Raw genomic sequence first — 17,596 nt, forward strand, 5'->3', positions numbered from 1 at the left:
CTGACTATATCAGTCACCTGATGGGTTGCAGTCCTTGCCCTTGTGTTTGTGCTCCAAGGTGCATCTCTGCTAGAAGTCCTCTGTTCTCCGTGTTCCTCCGTGTATGACCTGACGTGGCTGACCACTCTCGACCCCGCATCAGCAGACTCCCAACTTCTGCCTTTACACACACATGAACTTTAATGGCATCCCAGTTTTAGTCCGTAGGGTTCAATATTGAGTTGGCCCACCCTTTGCAGCTATAACAGCTTCAACTCTTCTGGGAAGGCTGTCCACAAGGTTTAGGAGTGTGTCTATGGGAATGTTTGATCATTCTTCCAGAAGCACATTTGTGGAGAGAAGGCCTGGCTCGCAGTCTGAGCTCTAATTCATCCCAAAGGTGTTCTACCAGGTTGAGGTCAGGACTCTGTGCAGGCCAGTCAAGTTCCTCCACCCCAAACTCACTCATCCATATCTTTATGGACCTTGATTTGTGCACTGGTCCAAATCATTTGGTGGAGGGAGGGATTATGGTGTGGGGTTGTTTTTCAGGGGTTGGGCTTGGCCCCTTAGTTCCAGTGAAGGGAACTCTTAAGGCGTCAGCATACCAAGACATTTTCGAAAATTTAATGCTCCCAACTTTGTGGGAACAGTTTGGGGACGGCCCCTTCCTGTTCCAACATGACTGCGCACCAGTCCACAAAGCAAGGTCCATAAAGAAATGGACGAGCGAGTTTGCGGTGGAGGAACGTGATTGGCCTGCACAGAGTCCTGACCTCAACCCAACAGAACACCTTTGGGATGAATTAGAGCGGAGACTGCGAGCCAGGCCTTCTCTCCAACATCAGTGCCTGACCTCACAAATGCACTTCTGGAATAATGATCAAATTCCCATAGACACACCATGACTGCGCACCAGAGTCTCAAGGCAAGGTCCATAAAGCGAGTTTGGGGTGGAGTAACTTGATTGGCCTGCACAGAGTCCTGATCTCAACCCGATAGAACTCCTTTGGGATGAATTAGAGCGGAGACTGCGAGCCAGGTCTTCTAATCCAACATCAGCGCCTGACCTCACAAATGCGCTTCTGGAAGAATGGTCAAACATTCCCATAGACACACTCCTAAACCTTGTGGACAGCCTTCCCAGAAGAGTTGAAGCTGTTATAGCTGCAAAGGGTGGGCCAACTCAATATTGAACCCTACGGACTAAGACTGGGATGCCATTAAAGTTCATGTGCGTGTAAAGGCAGGCGTCCCAATACTTTTGGTTATATACAGTGGGGGAAAATAATTATTTGATCCCCTGCAGATTATGTAAGTTTACCCACTTACAAAGAAATGAAGGGTCTATAATTTTTATCATTGATGTATTTTAAATGATAGAGACAGAATATCAACCAAAAATACAGAAAAAACACAGGATACAAATGTTATAAAATAAATTGAGTTGCAGCTCAGTGAGTAAAATAAGTATTTGATCCCCAAGCAAAACATGACTTAGTAGTTGGTGGAGAAACCCTTGTTGGCAAGCACAGAGGTCAGACATTTCTTGTAGTTGGTTACCAGGTTTGCACACATCTCAGGAGGGATTTTGGTCCACTCTTCTTTACAGATCTTCTCTAAATCCTTAAGGTTTCTTGGCTGTTGCTTGGCAACTCATACATAGATACTCAATATAACACAATAGAAAATACATAAATACATATAAAGTGCATAAATTGTGATGATAATAGATGTTCTCCGTGTCTATGAAAGTTAATTCAACTACTTGGCGTCCGCGCTATACTGAATGATGGCTACAGCGCGGACCTGAATTGCCGGGAGGGCGTACAATGACGTCCTCTCTGCAACGAGCGGCCTGCGCGATCCCTGCGTAGTGTGCCCGGCTCGCTCTGTGATCAGCGAGTCCATGAGACTCGCCTGATCACAGATCGGAGATCAGGGGTGATCCCCCTTACCACGTGATCAGCTGTCAGCCAATGACAGCTGATCATGTAAAGTAAACAGCAGCCGGCGATCAGCTGTTTTTTTCTCCTCACACTGTCAGGGTGAGGAGAAAAAAATAACGATCGCCGGCTGCTGTCAGAGGGACATCGGTCCAGAAGAGGAGAGGGATAATTTGTGCCCCCAGTGCCACCTACCAGTGCCCACCGGTGCCACCAACCAGTGCCATCTGCCAGTGCCCACTAGTTCCACCTACCAGTGCCCATCAGCGCCACCTACCAGTGCTTACCAGTGCCACCTATCAGTACCCCATCATAAGTGTCCCCTACCAGTGCCTATCATTGCCCATCAGTGCCACCTATTAGTGCCCATGAGTGCCGCCTATTAGTGCTCTTCAGTGCCACCTACCAGTGCCCTTCAGTGCCGCCCATCATTGCCCATCAGTGCCACCCATCATTGTCACCTATCAGTGCTGCCTTATCAGTGCCCATCAGTGCAACCTACCAGTGCCCAACAGTGCAGCCTACCAGTGCCCTTCAGTGCAGCCCATCATTGCCCATCAGTGCCACCCATCATTGCCACCTATCAGTGCTGCCTTATCAGGGCCACCTTATCAGTGCCCATCAGTGCAGCCTATCAGTGCCCATCAGTGCAACCTACCAGTGCCCTTCAGTGCCGCCCATCATTGCCCATCAGTGCCACCCATCATTGCCACCTATCAGTGCTGCCTTATCAGGGCCACCTTATCAGTGCCCATCAGTGCAGCCTATCAGTGCCCATCAGTGCAGCCTACCAGTGCCCATCAGTGCAACCTACCAGTGCCCTTCAGTGCCGCCCATCATTGCCACCCATCATTGCAACCTATCAGTGCTGCCTTATCAGGGCCCATCAGTGCAGCCTATCAGTGCCCATCAGTGCAACCTACCAGTGCCCATCAGTGCAACCTACCAGTGCCCATCAGTGCAACCTACCAGTGCCCATCAGTGCCACCCATCATTGCCACCTATCAGTGCTGCCTTATCAGGGCCACCTTATCAGTGCCCATCAGTGCAGCCTACCAGTGCCGCCTCATCAGCGCACATCAATGAAGGAGAAAAATTACCTGGTTGCAAAATTTTATAAAACTATAAAAAACTATAAAAACTGTTTTTTGTTTTTTTCAAAATTTTCGGTCTTTTTTTGTTTGTTCAGCACAAAATAAAAACCCCAACAGTGATTAACCACTTAAGCCCCGGAAGATTTTACCCCCATTCCGACCAGGGGGTATTTTGCGATTCGGCACTGCGTGACTTTAACGGAGAATTGCGCGGTCGTGCGACGCTGTACCTAAACGAATTTGGCGTCCTTTTTTTCCCACAAACAGAGCTTTCTTTTGGCGGTATTTGATCACCTGTGCGATTTTTTGATCACGCGCTATAAACAAAAAAAGAGTGTCCATTTTGCAAAAATAGCAATATTTTTCCCTTTTTTTTATATGAAATTCCCCCCAAAAAAAATGTAAAAATCAAAATTTTTTAAAATTTTCGGCCAATTTGTTTTATGCTACCTATGTTTGGTAAAAAAAAAAATCGCAAAAAGCGTATTTTGATTGGTTTGCGCAAAAGTTATTGCGTTTACTAACTAAGGGAAAGATTTTTGTCATTTTTGTTGTTTTTTTTTTTAACACGTAATGGCGGCGATCTGCGATTTTTTTTGCGGTACTGCGACATTGCGGCGGACAGATCGGACCCTTGACTGACATTTTTGACACTTTTGGGGTTACCAGTGACATTTCTACAGTAATCAGTGCTATACATATGCACTGTTACTGTAAAAATACACTGGTAGTGAAGGGGTTAACTTTATTTGAGAGGGAGGGGCTGTGTGTGTCCCTAGGGGCGTGATTCTAACTGTGATTGGCTGTGGCTTCAGCTGTATGCAGAGTGATCAACGGATCTACATAGTAGATCCATGTGATCAGCTCTCATACAGCGAGGAGAATGACAGGCAGCTTGTTTACACAAGCTGCCTGACTTTCTCCCTCTCCCCCGCCGATCGCAGAGTGGCCGGCGGACATCCGGTCCGCCGGTCACACGCGCGGGGGGGTCCGTGACCACTCCGGGGCGGGAGCGCGCCTCCGGGGGCGCGCGCTCGCTCCCTAGACCCTCACAAGCTAGTGACGTAGCCCTACGTCACTTTGCCTGTGAGGGGCTGACCGCCGACGTAGATAGTCGTGCGGCGGTCGGCAAGTGGTTAAATACCACCAAAAGAAAGCTCTATTTGTTTAAAAAAAATTATAAAAATGTAATTCGGGTACAGTGTTGCATGACCGCGCAATTGTCATTCAAAGTGGGACAGCGCTGAAAGCTGAAAATTGGCCTGGACAGGAGGGGGGTTTAAGTGCCCAGTAGGCAAGTGATTAAATATGAATAACATTATTTTTTTTTTAATATAAGTGTTATAGTTCGTGGTATATAGGTCTGTAAAACACCTAATAAATAGTCCAGTGCAAACATGGTAAAGTATCTTGTTCAAATGGAAAAAAGTTCAGTGTATAATAAAGTGCAGGTGCTACAAGTAATCTTCCCCGCCAGCCATGTGATGAATAGACTTCACCGACAGAGGAACTCCAAAAGGTGGTTATGAATGGGCCACTCACCAGATGTTGTTGGTCTTGACTGCTGTATAGCATCAAGACCATGCAGCGCTTAGGTGGTCACCCCCGACCAGGAATGGTATATTATATCCAGTGTAGTCACTCCGACCAGGGACAGCAATCCGTGTATAGTCTCTCCAGCTTTCCTCGTTCACTGCCCAGGTGAAGGACAAGAAGAACAAGCTCCCGATAGTGTAGTATATTAAAAGCTTTTATTACCCATCCATGGGTTAAAACAATCCACAATGGTAAAAGTAGTCTAAAAAACCATATATGTGACTAGTCACGAGCCAGAGATGGAGTGGACAGCAGTGTGGCTTCCGGCTTGCTTTCCATTCTCTCCTTGTGACGTCACTTTGTGCGTTACATCTTACACGTTTCGTCAGCATGCTGACGTCTTTAGAGACAAGTTAATGCCAAAGAGCTCAATTTTGGTCTCATCGGACCACAGCACTCTCTCCCAATCCTTCTCTGAATCATTTAGATGTTCATTGGTAGACTTCAGATGGGCCTGTACATGTGCCTTCCTGAGGAGGGGGACCTTGCGGGCGCTGCAGGATTTCAATCCATGGCAGCGTATTGAGTTCCAATGGTTTGTTTTTGTGGTCCCAACTGCCTTGAAATCATTCACAAGCTCCTCCCGTGTAGTTCTGGGCTCATCCCTCACTTTTCTCATGATCATCCTCACCCCATGAGGCAAAACCTTGCATGGAGCTCTAAACTGAGGGAGATTGACGGTTATTTTATATTTCTTCCATTCGTGACTAATCGCTCCAACAGTTGTCTTCTTCTCACCAAGCTTCTTGCTGATGGTCCTGTAGCCCATCCCAGCCTTGTGCAGGTCTACAATCCCATCCCTGATGTCCTATGACAGATCTTTGGTCTTCCCCATGATGGTGAGGATTGAATGGAAGAAAGATTCTGTGGACAGGTGACTTCTATACAGATAACGAGTTGTTGTTAGGAGCCCCTTCTTACATTGACAGGACTAATCTGTACACCACATGAGCACCTACTGTAGTCAGTCTATGGGAGCCAGAATTATTGTTGGTTGGTAGGGGATCAAATACTTATTTTACTCACCGAACTGCAACTCTGGATCAACTGTGGGTATAGGATTGTGTATATGGGATTGTACGGTTGGGTTTTCTTTACTGTTTCTTGTTTTTTGTTGGATGAGCCACATGGACTTGTGCCTTTTTTTCAACCTGACTAACTACTGTATATACTGGAGTACAAGCCGACCCGAGTATAAGCTGAGGACCCTAATTTTACCACAAAAAAATTGGAAAAATTATTGACTCGAGTATAAGCCTAGGGTGAGAATGCAGGGCTGCAGGCATGGTACAGGACAATGCAGGGCTGCAGGCATGGTACAGGACAATGCAGGGCTGCAGGCATGGTATAGGACAATGCAGGGCTGCAGGCATGGTACAGGACAATGCAGGGCTGCAGGCATGGTACAGGACAATGCAGGGCTGCAGGCATGGTACAGGACAATGCAGGGCTGCAGGCATGGTATAGGACAATGCAGGGCTGCGGGCATGGTATAGGACAATGCAGGGCTGCGGGCATGGTACAGGACAATGCAGGGCTGCGGGCATGGTATAGGACAATGCAGGGCTGCGGGCATGGTACAGGACAATGCAGGGCTGCGGGCATGGTACAGGACAATGCAGGGCTGCGGGCATGGTACAGGACAATGCAGGGCTGCGGGCATGGTACATGACAATGCAGGGCTGCGGGCATGGTACAGGACAATGCTGTGGGCAAGGTACAGGACAATGCAGTGCTGTGGGCATAGTAAAAGAGAATGCAGGGCTGCGGGCATGGTACAGGACAATGCAGGGCTGCGGGCATGGTACAGGACAATGCAGGGCTGCGGCCATGGTACAGGACAATGCAGGGCTGCGGCCATGGTACAGGACAATGCAGGGCTGCGGCCATGGTACAGGACAATGCAGGGCTGTGGGCATAGTAAAATAGAATGCGGGGCTGCAGGCATACTACAGGAGATGCTGTGCTGCAAGCATGGTACAGGTGTATAATGGCAGGTAGTGCGGCTGTGTTTCACTTACCTGTTCCAGAAGAGCTTTAATTTTAAAAATGGCGCCGCCCGCCGCCAACGTGTCACCGCGCATGCGCCGCCGCCGCTCGGGAAAGCTTGTATACATTCGGCTATTACCAGGAATAGCCGAACGTGTATGGCCTGTCCCGAGCGGCGGCGGCGCATGCGCGGTGACACGTTGGCGCCGGGCGGCGCCATTTTTAAATGTGAAGCGCGTCGGGCCGGCCGGGGACATTTTTTTTTGTTGACTCGAGTATAAATCGAGGGGGACGATTTCAGCACAAAAAAATGTGCTGAAAAACTCGGCTTATACTCGAGTATATACGGTATGTAACTCAATTTATAACATTTGTATCATGTTCTTTTGGTTGATATTCTGTCTCTATCATTTAAAATACACCTATGATAAAACTTATAGACCCTTCATTTCTTTGTAAGTGGGCAAACTGACAAAATCTGCAGGGGATCAAATAACTATTTTCCCCACTGTATTGTATGAGGCTACGTTCACATGTGGGGGTAGCGGATCGCGGGCAGAGTCGCCACGATTCTGCCCGCGATCCGGAATCATTGCAAATCGTGGGACGCCTGTACGATGCCCATGATTTGCAATGGCACCCCAACGACGTGCAATGTTTCCACCTGCCGAATCGCAGGTAACGTCGCGCAAACAGAATCGCAGGACGCATGACGCACAAAAGAAGCTCTTGTACCTTTTTTGTGCGTCAGGCGTCCCGCGATTCTGTTTGCGCGATGTTACCGCGATTCGGCAGGCGGAAATAGCGGCAACATTGCACAGCGTTTGTGGTGCCATTGCAAATCACGGGCATCGCGCAGGCGTCCCCGCGATTTGCAATGATTTCCGGATCGGGGGCAGAATTGTGGCGATTCTGCCCGTGATCCGCTATGCCCACATGTGAACGTAGCCTGAAGATAAGGTCCTATGTTGGGAGTATATAGAAAGGTAAAGTCCTATGTTGGGAGTATATAGAAAGGTAAAGTCCTATATTGGGAGTATATAGAAAGGTAAAGCCTTTTGTTGGAGTGTATTAGTCCCGGTTCACACATATCAGATGCGGGAACCCTGCCAATCCACTGCGGGTTCCTGCAACCCACCCGACTCGCAGGCAGCTCACACTGCCATATGGGAATCGCTGGGGGTTGTCAATAAAAAGTTAACGACACCCGCAGATCAGTTCGCATATCACAGTGAGAACTGTCAGTTCAGACATGAATCAAATCCCATAGGTGTGAACCACCATGCGATCCGATTCTGGTGCGGACCAAGAAAAGTGTCCTGTGTGACTTTGGTCTGAATGCGATGCAAATTCAGCCTGAATTTGCATCGCATTTGGATCAAAGTCTCACAGGAAACTTTTTTTGGTCCACACCAGAATCGGATCGCATGGTGGTTCAGTTCACAATCTGTATGGCTGAATTTGTAACGCACAGACATCGCATGTGATTTGCAGAGCAGTGCGCTCCGAATCACATGCGATGTCTGACATCGCTGAAGTGGGAACCGGCACTTAATGTCACATGTAGGTTGTTGTTTTTCCTCTTGTGCTCGGTGTCTTACCTTTATCCAGTGCTCCACGTTGTTGTAGTCGAAGGCCGGCTGTAAAGAGAGACGGGAAGAGTGATCAGGTGACAGAAATATTTCTCATCTCTGACGTTCCTGTAATGAGGCCTCTGTCTGTGTGTATCCGACACCCTAAGGCCCCTTTCACACACTCCGTCCGTCGGACGGACTCCGTTTTTCTCAGCGGGGGATTGATCCGCCGATACCCCGCTGAGCAGGAGGACAGCTGTTCTCTGCGCTGTGTGCGGAGACACAGCTGTCAGTTCCCCATGCATCTCTATGGGGGAAATCGGATGGGAATGGACCGTCGGCCCGTTCTCATCCGATCCACTGGACGGATGGAAAATAGGGTTTCCATCCGTCCAGATTTGACGGATCGGGTCGGATGTCAGCGGACATGTCTCTGCTGCCATCCGATGCCCCATAGGAATGCATGGGGGTACTGTTCAGATCCGCCAAAAAAATGAACAGGCGGATCTCAATGGTCCGCCTGTGTGAAAGGGGCCGAACTCAACTCCGATCCTCAGGAGGTCCTTGGGGAGATGCAGATTAGAGTACTGCAATCACTGAGCAGCATATGAGATCACCTGGGATGTATTTCAGATATCTTGCAAACCTGGCCTGTTAGTGGGTCCTGAGGATCGGAGTTGAGAAACACTGTAGTAACTTATCATATCACAGACATCATTAAAGAAAAACTCCACTTTAATGGGAAAAAAAATACCAAATAAAAAAAAATATATATCATAGTGTATACAATTGTTACAAAAGTCATATTGCAATTAAATGTTTATAAAAAATACCTTTCCTTTTCAATCTGCAGCCTCTGTCATTTTCTGTAAAATGCAATATGGCCACATGGAGGCGCTGTGTACACAGATGGTGTAAAGAAAGCCCCCAGAAACATAATTTCCTGCTTGTGTCATTGGCTCACTGATTTTCCCACAAGATAAAAATCAGATTTTAGGCATCCCCTGCAGCATAAATGCCAATGCCAACCACTTCTTTAGGGATGCAGACCCTGCTACTTTCCTCATTCTAATACAAAGAGTGCACCAGGTGTAAATTTCTCACCCAGAGGGGAGAGTTTGTTTCTCAAAAAGTGGAGTTACTCCTTAAATTAGAACCCCGGTTTGGATTGTTTTCTCTTTGCGGTTTCCTGCATGTCTACTCCGTATCCTGCACTTCTGCATGTCACCCCTGTGAATGTATTTTCACCATTGCCCATGTGTTGTCACCCCCTACTGATGTATTTCCACAATTACCCATGAGTTGTCACCATTCGCTGTGTGTTGCCACCTCTACAAATCAATTTCTACCATTGCCCATGTGTTGTCACCCTACCAGTGTATCTCCACCATTGCTCATGAATTGTCATCATTGTCACCCTTGCTTGTGCGTTGTCACTGTTTCCCACATGTTGTCATCCATGACCATGTACTCCCACCATTGTCTGCGTGTTGTCACCCATGACCATGTACTTCCACCATTGTCTGCGTGTTGTCACCCATGACCATGTACTCCCACCATTGTCTGAGTGTTGTCACCCATGACCATGTACTCCCATCATTGTCTGCGTGTTGTCACCCATGACCCTGTACTCCCACCATTGTCTGCGTGTTGTCACCCATGACCATGCACTCCCACCATTGTCTGCATGTTGTCACCCATGACCATGTACTCCCACCATTGTCTGAGTGTTGTCACCCATGACCCTGTACTCCCACCATTGTCTGCATGTTGTCACCCATGACCATGTACTCCCACCATTGTCTGCATGTTGTCACCCATGACCATGTACTCCCACCATTGTCTGAGTGTTGTCACCCATGACCCTGTACTCCCACCATTGTCTGCATGTTGTCACCCATGACCATGTACTCCCACCATTGTCTGAGTGTTGTCACCCATGACCATGCACTTCCACCATTGTCTGCATGTTGTCACCCATGACCATGTACTTCCACCATTGTCTGCGTGTTGTCACCCATGACCATGCACTCCCACCATTGTCTGCGTGTTGTCACCCATGACCATGCACTTCCACCATTGTCTGCATGTTGTCACCCATGACCATGTACTTCCACCATTGTCTGCGTGTTGTCACCCATGACCATGCACTCCCACCATTGTCTGCGTGTTGTCACCCATGACCATGCACTCCCACCATTGTCTGCGTGTTGTCACCCATGACCATGCACTTCCACCATTGTCTGCGTGTTGTCACCCATGACCATGCACTTCCACCATTGTATGAGTGTTGTCACCCATGACCCTGTACTCCCATCATTGCCCATATGTTGTCACCCCTACTGATGTATCTCCACCATTGCTCATGAGTTGTCACCATTACTTGTGCGTTGTCACTGTTTCCCATATGTTGTCACCCCTGCACATGTATTTCCACCATTGCCAGTGTATTACCCCCCCCCCTCCCTACCTTGCCGCCCCCCGTCCTCTGCCTCCTCCAGCGGTAAAGCTCAGGCCGGGCTCCCCCAGCACCTGCCCTCATCTCCCCAGCTCCGTTCAGCATTCTCCACTCCGCTCTGCTCCCTGCCAGGAGCCGTGACCGCTAGGAATCCTGGGATTGGTAGTCCTACAAGGAAACCTCCCCAATCACTAACAATACAGGCCGGACTACATATCCCGGCATGCCTTACGGCGCAACGGAAGCGTCCTGCGGTATCTAGGGTAACATAACCTGGAGGACATGTGATTGCTTTCCACGTGCGGCGGATGATGACGTTCCTGAAGCGGATTGGCGGACGGAGGTGATGAGGAAAGTGAGCGACTTCCGGGACACATGCACATGGGACAGGTGAGAATAATTCATGGATGAAATGTGTCACCTCGGTCAGTGTGTCCAGCACCGATCGTTCTGTACTTCCGGACTCTTCACCGGAGATTTCTGGGTGGGATATAGAAAGCTGGCTCCTTCCCCCCATGCATTGTCTGTAGTGGAGAGCTAACAGTTCGCTTACAGTGATATTAAACCCTCAGATTTCATTCACTTGCTGAGTATGCAGCTTCTTTATCCTCTAACCCTTTCCTATGCTGATGCCATGATCTCTGCTCTGTTCCAGGCTGGCTCCTCTCCTCTGCAGCATCCTATGGAGCCACCCTTGTATGCAGGGTCTCCCTACACTGTGTGCATCAATAGAAACACACAGCCCCATAGCTTACAAAGGAAAGCCACTCTCATGCTCCTGCTTCTTACAGACTGGCTGGAGACTGCACTGTTCTCTTTCAGCCTCATGCACACGGGGCGTTTTTAACCACTTTAGCCCCGGAGGATTTTGCTGCTCAACGTCCAGGCCACTTTTTTCAACTTGGCACTGCGCGACTTTAACTGACAATTGCGCGGTCATGCAACGCCGTACTCAAACGAAATTTACGTCCTTTTTTTCCCACAAACAGAGCTTCCTTTTGGTGGTATTTGATCACCTCTGCACTTTTCATTTTTTTTTCGATAAAAGCGACAATTTTGAAAAAATAACAATATTTTTCTACTTTGACAGTTAAAAAATATCCAATATATTCAATTTTTGTCATATATTTAGGCCAAAATGTATTTAGCTACATGTCTTTGACAAAAAAATTCTCAATGAGCGTATTTTTAACAGCTTTAAGACCGGAAGGTTTTACCCCATTCCTGACCAGGCCATATTTTGCGATTCGGCACTGCGTTACTTTAACGGACAATTGCGCGGTCGTGCAACGCCGTACCCAAACAAAATTGACGTCCTTTTTTTTCCTACAAACAGAGCTTTCTTTTGGTGGTATTTGATCACCTGTGCGATTTTTACTTTTTGCGCTATAAACAAAAAAAGAGCGACAATTTTGGAAAAAATAACAATATTTTTCACATTTTTTTATATGAAATTCCCCCCAAAAAAATGTAAAAATCAAAATTTTTTTAAATTTTTGGCCAATTTGTTTTCTGCTACCTATGTTTGGTAAAAAAAAAATCACAATAAGCGTATTTTGATTGGTTTGCGCAAAAGTTATTGCGTTTACTAACTAAGGGAAAGATTTCTGTCATTTTTGTTTTTTTTTTTTTAACGAGTAATGGCGGCGATCTGCGATTTTTTTTTTTTGCGGTACTGCGACATTGCGGCGGACAAATCGGACCCTTGACTGACATTTTTGACACTTTTGGGGGTACCAGTGACATTACTACAGTAATCAGTGCTATACATATGCACTGTTACTGTAATAATGACACTGGCAGGGAAGGGGTTAATTTTATTGGAGAGGGAGGGGTTAATGTATGCCTGGTGCTTACTGACGTGTGTGGGGGGAGGTGACTGAGTGACACAGGGACAGATCGAGGGTTCAACTATGCTGAACCCTGCAATCTGACCCTGCCTGTCACTTAGGAGATCCGCCTGCTCTGTTTACACAAGTGGGCGGATCTCCACACTCGATTCCCGACGATCGGGGAAGAGCAGCAGCGATCGCCACCGCTCCTCCCCTGGCCCGACTCCCGCTGTGACTGAATACAGCAGGAGCGAGCCTCCGGTGGCAAGCGCGCGCCGCCGAGAAAGGGAAGTGTCTGGCGACGTAGGTCTACGTCGCCAGACGATAACGAACCATTTTGCCGCAGTAGAGCTCTAATGAGCAGACGGCAAGTGGTTAACTGACAATAGCGCGGTCGTGCGACGCTGTACCCAAACAAAATTGATGTCCTTTTTTTCCCACAAACAGAGCTTTCTTTTGGTGGTATTTGATCACCTGTGCGATTTTTATTTTTTTGCGATATTAATAAAAAAAAGAGCGAAAATTAAGCGAAAAATTGACATTTTCTAATTTGACAGTTAAAAAATATCCAATATATTAAATTTTTGTCATATATTTAGGCCAAAATGTATTTAGCTACATGTCTTTGACAAAAAAAATCCTCAATGAGCGTATTTTTATCCACTTTAAGACCGGAAGATTTTACCCCATTCCTGACCAGGCTATATTTTGCGATTCGGCACTGCGTTACTTTAACGGACAATTGCGCGGTCGTGCGACACTGTACCCAAATTAAATGTATGTCCCCCCCCCCCCCCCCCCCCCACAAATAGATCTTTCTTTTGGTGGTATTTGATCACCTGTGCGATTTTTACATTTTTTTTTTAAAAAGAGCGACAATTTTGTAAAAAAATTTTTTTTCACATTCTGCTATATAACATTCCCCAAAAAAAAATCAAAAATCAAAATGTTTTAACATTTTAGGCCAATTTGTTTTCTACTACATATCGCAAGAAGCGTATTTTGATTGGTTTGCATAAAATATATCGCGTTTACTAACTATGGGAAAGATTTGTAATTTTTTTTTTTTTTTTTACTAGTAATGGCGGCGATCTGCGATTTTTTTTTTTTTTTTCGGGACTGCGACATTGCGGCGTACAGATCGGACCCCTAACTGACATTTTTGACACTTTTGGGGGGGGGTACCAGTGACATTACTACAGTAATCAGTGCTAAAAAAATATGCACTGTCACTGTAATAATGACACTGGCAGGGAAGGGGTTAACACTGTTGGTGATCAATGGGTTAAATGTATGCCTCATGCTTACTGACGTGTGTGGGGGGGAGGGGGTTCTGTGACAGAGATCGCAGGTTCAGCTATGCTGAATCCTGCTATCTGTCACTGTCTGTCACAGAGAAGATCCGCCTGCTTTGTTTACACAAGCGGGCGGATCTTCTCACACTTTCCCTGATAATCGGGGAAGAGAGGTGGCAATCACCGCCTCTCCTCCTCCAGCTCGACTCCCGCTGTGCGAGCCTTCGGTGGCGCACACCGCCGAGACCGCTAGGAGTCCAGCGACGTAGGTCTACGTCCCTGAACCCAGGGGGAGCCACTGTGCCGCAGTAGCAGCACAGTGAGCGGTCGGCAAGTGGTTAAGCTGCAAAAAAAAAAATCTGACGCTCCTAAAAGCAGCTATAAAAACACCCTGTGTGCGTGAGGCCTTCCTGTGAAGAGCAGAAGTTCAGGGAAGCAGCACCGAGAGAGCAGGAGCCAGCAGCACAGAAAGTTGTAAATTGCAACTGCTGCGATAAGAATTATAACAGTTTACTGGGGGGATGTTTATTGTATTGCGCTTAATGTGTTCAACTACAATAGTCCCAAGGGATTAATACTACTTTAACCACTTTACCCCCAGCCCTATTTCGGACACTTTTTGTTTACAAGTTAAAATCAGTATTTTTTCATAGAAAACTACTTAGAACCCCCAAACATTATATATATATATTTTTTTAGCAAAGACTCTGGAGAATAAAATGTCGGTCATTGCAAAATTTTTTTGTCACGCGGTATTTGCGCAGCGATCTTTAAAACACCATTTTTTTGGAGAAAATTTGAAAAATCACATTTCACTGCATTTAAAAAATACTAAACAGTAAAGTTAGCCCATTTTTTTTGTATATTGTGAAAGATGATGTCACCCCGAGTAAATAGATACCCAACATGTTCCGGTTTAAAATTGCGCCCCCCCCCCCCCCCCCGTGGGATGGCGACAAACTACGGTCAATAGAGATCTCAATCTGCGGTTACCAGTTTAGAGTTAGAGTGTAGCTCTTTTTTTTAAATTATTGCCCTCACTATGGCGATCGCGGCGATACCTCACATGTGTGGTTTGAACAGCGATTTCATTCGCGGCTCGACTTCCGTATACGTTTTTTTTTGTGCACGAGCTAACGGTGACGGGGGCGGCTAAATTTTTTTTTTTTCCTATTTATTTTTTCGTTTTTTTTAACTTTATTACAGGTTTTAAAAAAAAATAAAAAATCTGATCACTTTTATTGCTGTCACAAGCAATGTAAACATCCCTTGTGACACCAATATGCAGTGACAGGTACACTTTATGGAGGGATCAAGGGTCTAAAAGACCCCAACCCCCTCCACTACACTTCCCTGTATGCAAAACGCCGAAAACTGCATTTTTGCATACAGCCGTTTTTCAAATTTGCCGCCTTTTGCAGAACAGTAACCCGGACGTGACGTCATGGACGCCGCCTCCGGGTTACGTCATCGGAGACCCGATCGATGCCGTTTTCGGCTTTCATCGGGACTCCATCCAGCCGGCGGACGTGCCGGCTGGGTGCTCGGGGCTCCCGGTGGGACAGGAGCCCCGAGCACAGCCATGGAAGGCGGCGAGAGGGGGGGGGGACGTCCCCTCCCGCTCAGCTGGGTAACGATCGAGCGGCTCCCGAGCCGCATCGGTCGTTACCGACGGAAAGCCGACCGTAGGCTTCAAACCACGGTACCGGGATGATGCCTCTAGCTAGAGGCATCATCCCGGTATAACCCTGCAAAGTCTGCCGACGTACGGGTACGTCAGTATGCGGTAAGTGGTTAACCTCTTCAGCTCCAGAAGATTTACCCCTTTTTGCAATACGGCACTGCGTTACTTTAACTGACAATTGCGCGGTCGTGCGATGCTGTACACAAAATTGATGTCCTCTTTTTCCCACAAATTGAGCTTTCTTTTGGTGGTATAAAGAAGTATAAATTTCCTTCCACACTCCAAAGACATGTTGGTAGGTTAATTGAATCCTGAATGAAATTGGCCCTACTGTGTATGTATGTGAGTTAGGGACCTTAGATTGTAAGCTCCTTGAGGGCAGGGACTGATGTGAATGTACAATGTATATGTAAAGCGCTGCGTAAATTGACAGCGCTGTATAAGTACCTGAAATAAAATAATTCATATAGTGCAAAAAAATCCATCAAGTTAAAAAAACATATATTAAAAAAAAAAAAACTACATATGAAAAGCCATCCAGTCCATAAATTCATAATTTTTTCCGTGCAAAAAAATTCCACCACAAAAAGTGGCATAAGGTGCTAAGCAAATCTTCTTAATTGAGAAAAGCGCTTGTTCTCGAAATGTTCCTTCACCCGTTAGTGCGGGGGTGACTCGCCAGAAATCAAAGGGCCTCCAGGACCCAGCTTGCTCTATATTTTGTTTCAGGCTCCTTGGATATCTTTGATAACGTCATCTGTGACGAAACGCGTCGGGTCATGGCGTGCTGACGTCACCCCCCATAGCGTCCAGGAAGTACGGGCGAGTGGAGCCGTCCGGCCGGCGGCTGCACATATCTCCTTGTGGATTTTTACTCTGTTTATTACTCCATTTGCCAACATCTGAGGTCTGTTTTGAACTGGGCCATCTCATCACTGTTATGTGCATGATTCATATTGAAATCTGGTAAGGAGCTTATTTACTGGTGGAGGTGTAACAGGTTCCTGCACATTCATATATTGGGCTAAGGTTTTGGATTTCGGAGTACCGATTAATTTAATCACCTTGCTATAAGTGCATTTATATTGCAATCTGGTAAGGAGCGTATATATTGGTGGAGGCGTCACATTCCCTGCACACTCACTTACTGGCTTTTTTATTATCTATATCTGATTTCTTCAGTTTCCCATTGGGTGTCTTTGTTTCCATCTGGCATTCTCTATATTGTCTTCTGGTAAGCCTATTTCCATAGGGATATCTACAGACACCTCATCATTGGGTCTAAAATAAGGTTTGTTGTCAGGTTCCTGATCATGTTAGCCAATGAACACCTATTCAATTATTTTCCAGCATCTGACGGGATAGGTCGCCATGATGAAGCTGACGATCGGTAAGGTGGCGGGAAGAGCTCGTCTTGGAGTCATCACAAGTCTGGGACAGAACGGGGAGAAGTCTCTGGAGGTTCCCGGCTGTCTCCTGTACACCAAGACCGCATCCCCACCCCATCTCACCCATGATACACTGCAAACCATCGAAGGGGTCCCCCCGGTCACTCATGTCACACTCTCCACACTGTAAGTACTGCTTTATAGAGAAATCTCTGCTTAGACAGTTGTCACCAGAACTGGTGTCCCTATTAGAAGATGTCCCCTCTGCCTCTCATAAGACAATTTGTGGTGTCTTTGTTTGCAGGGCTGAACATCAGGAGGTCCTGGAGGAGTACAAGGACGGGATTGGAAAGTTTGCTGGTGAGTACACCGGAGACTTTTCTGGTACGTTCACAGAGAAAACTAATTTAGGTCATGGGGCATTCTCTGTGATGTCACCGGTCTCTAGTGAATGGATAGGCTGCATTCTCTGTGATGTCACTGGTCTCTAGTGAATGGATAGGCTGCATTCTCAGTGATGTCACCGGTCTCTAGTGATTGGATAGGCTGCATTCTCTGTGATGTCACCAGTCTCTAGTGAATGGATAGGCTGCATTCTCTGTGATGTCACCGGTCTCTAGTGAATGGATAAGCTGCATTCTCAGTGATGTCACCGGTCTCTAGTGAATCTATAGGCTGCATTCTCTGTGATGTCACCGGACTCTAGTGAATGGATAGGCTGCATTCTCAGTGATGTCACCGGTCTCTAGTGAATCTATAGG

At 46.9% G+C, this 17,596-nt stretch overlaps 2 protein-coding genes across 4 annotated transcripts in view; one reads left to right on the forward strand and one right to left on the reverse strand.

The window, feature by feature from the left end:
• The window catches only part of CCDC191 (coiled-coil domain containing 191), an 87,046-nt gene extending 76,268 nt beyond the window's left edge, over window positions 1–10,778 (reverse strand). For both annotated transcript variants that reach the window (XM_082245472.1, XM_082245471.1), the window contains exons 1-2: window positions 10,649–10,778; window positions 8,206–8,244 (exon numbers count right to left, since the gene is read on the reverse strand). In XM_082245472.1, coding sequence (XP_082101598.1) covers window positions 8,206–8,244; window positions 10,649–10,741 — 132 coding nt within the window. In that variant the 5' untranslated portion in view covers window positions 10,742–10,778. The remainder of the gene's footprint in view (window positions 1–8,205; window positions 8,245–10,648) is intronic.
• Window positions 10,779–10,934: 156 nt separating this feature from the next.
• Window positions 10,935–17,596, forward strand: part of QTRT2 (queuine tRNA-ribosyltransferase accessory subunit 2) — a 28,377-nt gene continuing 21,715 nt past the window's right edge. For both annotated transcript variants that reach the window (XM_082247403.1, XM_082247404.1), the window contains exons 1-3: window positions 10,935–11,026; window positions 16,798–17,021; window positions 17,140–17,195. In XM_082247403.1, the coding sequence (XP_082103529.1) occupies window positions 16,819–17,021; window positions 17,140–17,195 (259 nt within the window). In that variant the 5' untranslated portion in view covers window positions 10,935–11,026; window positions 16,798–16,818. The remainder of the gene's footprint in view (window positions 11,027–16,797; window positions 17,022–17,139; window positions 17,196–17,596) is intronic.

This window comes from Pelophylax lessonae (genome assembly GCF_965119305.1).
Source record: "Pelophylax lessonae genome assembly, chromosome: 2".
In the NCBI taxonomy this organism is placed as follows: Eukaryota; Metazoa; Chordata; class Amphibia; order Anura; family Ranidae; genus Pelophylax; species Pelophylax lessonae.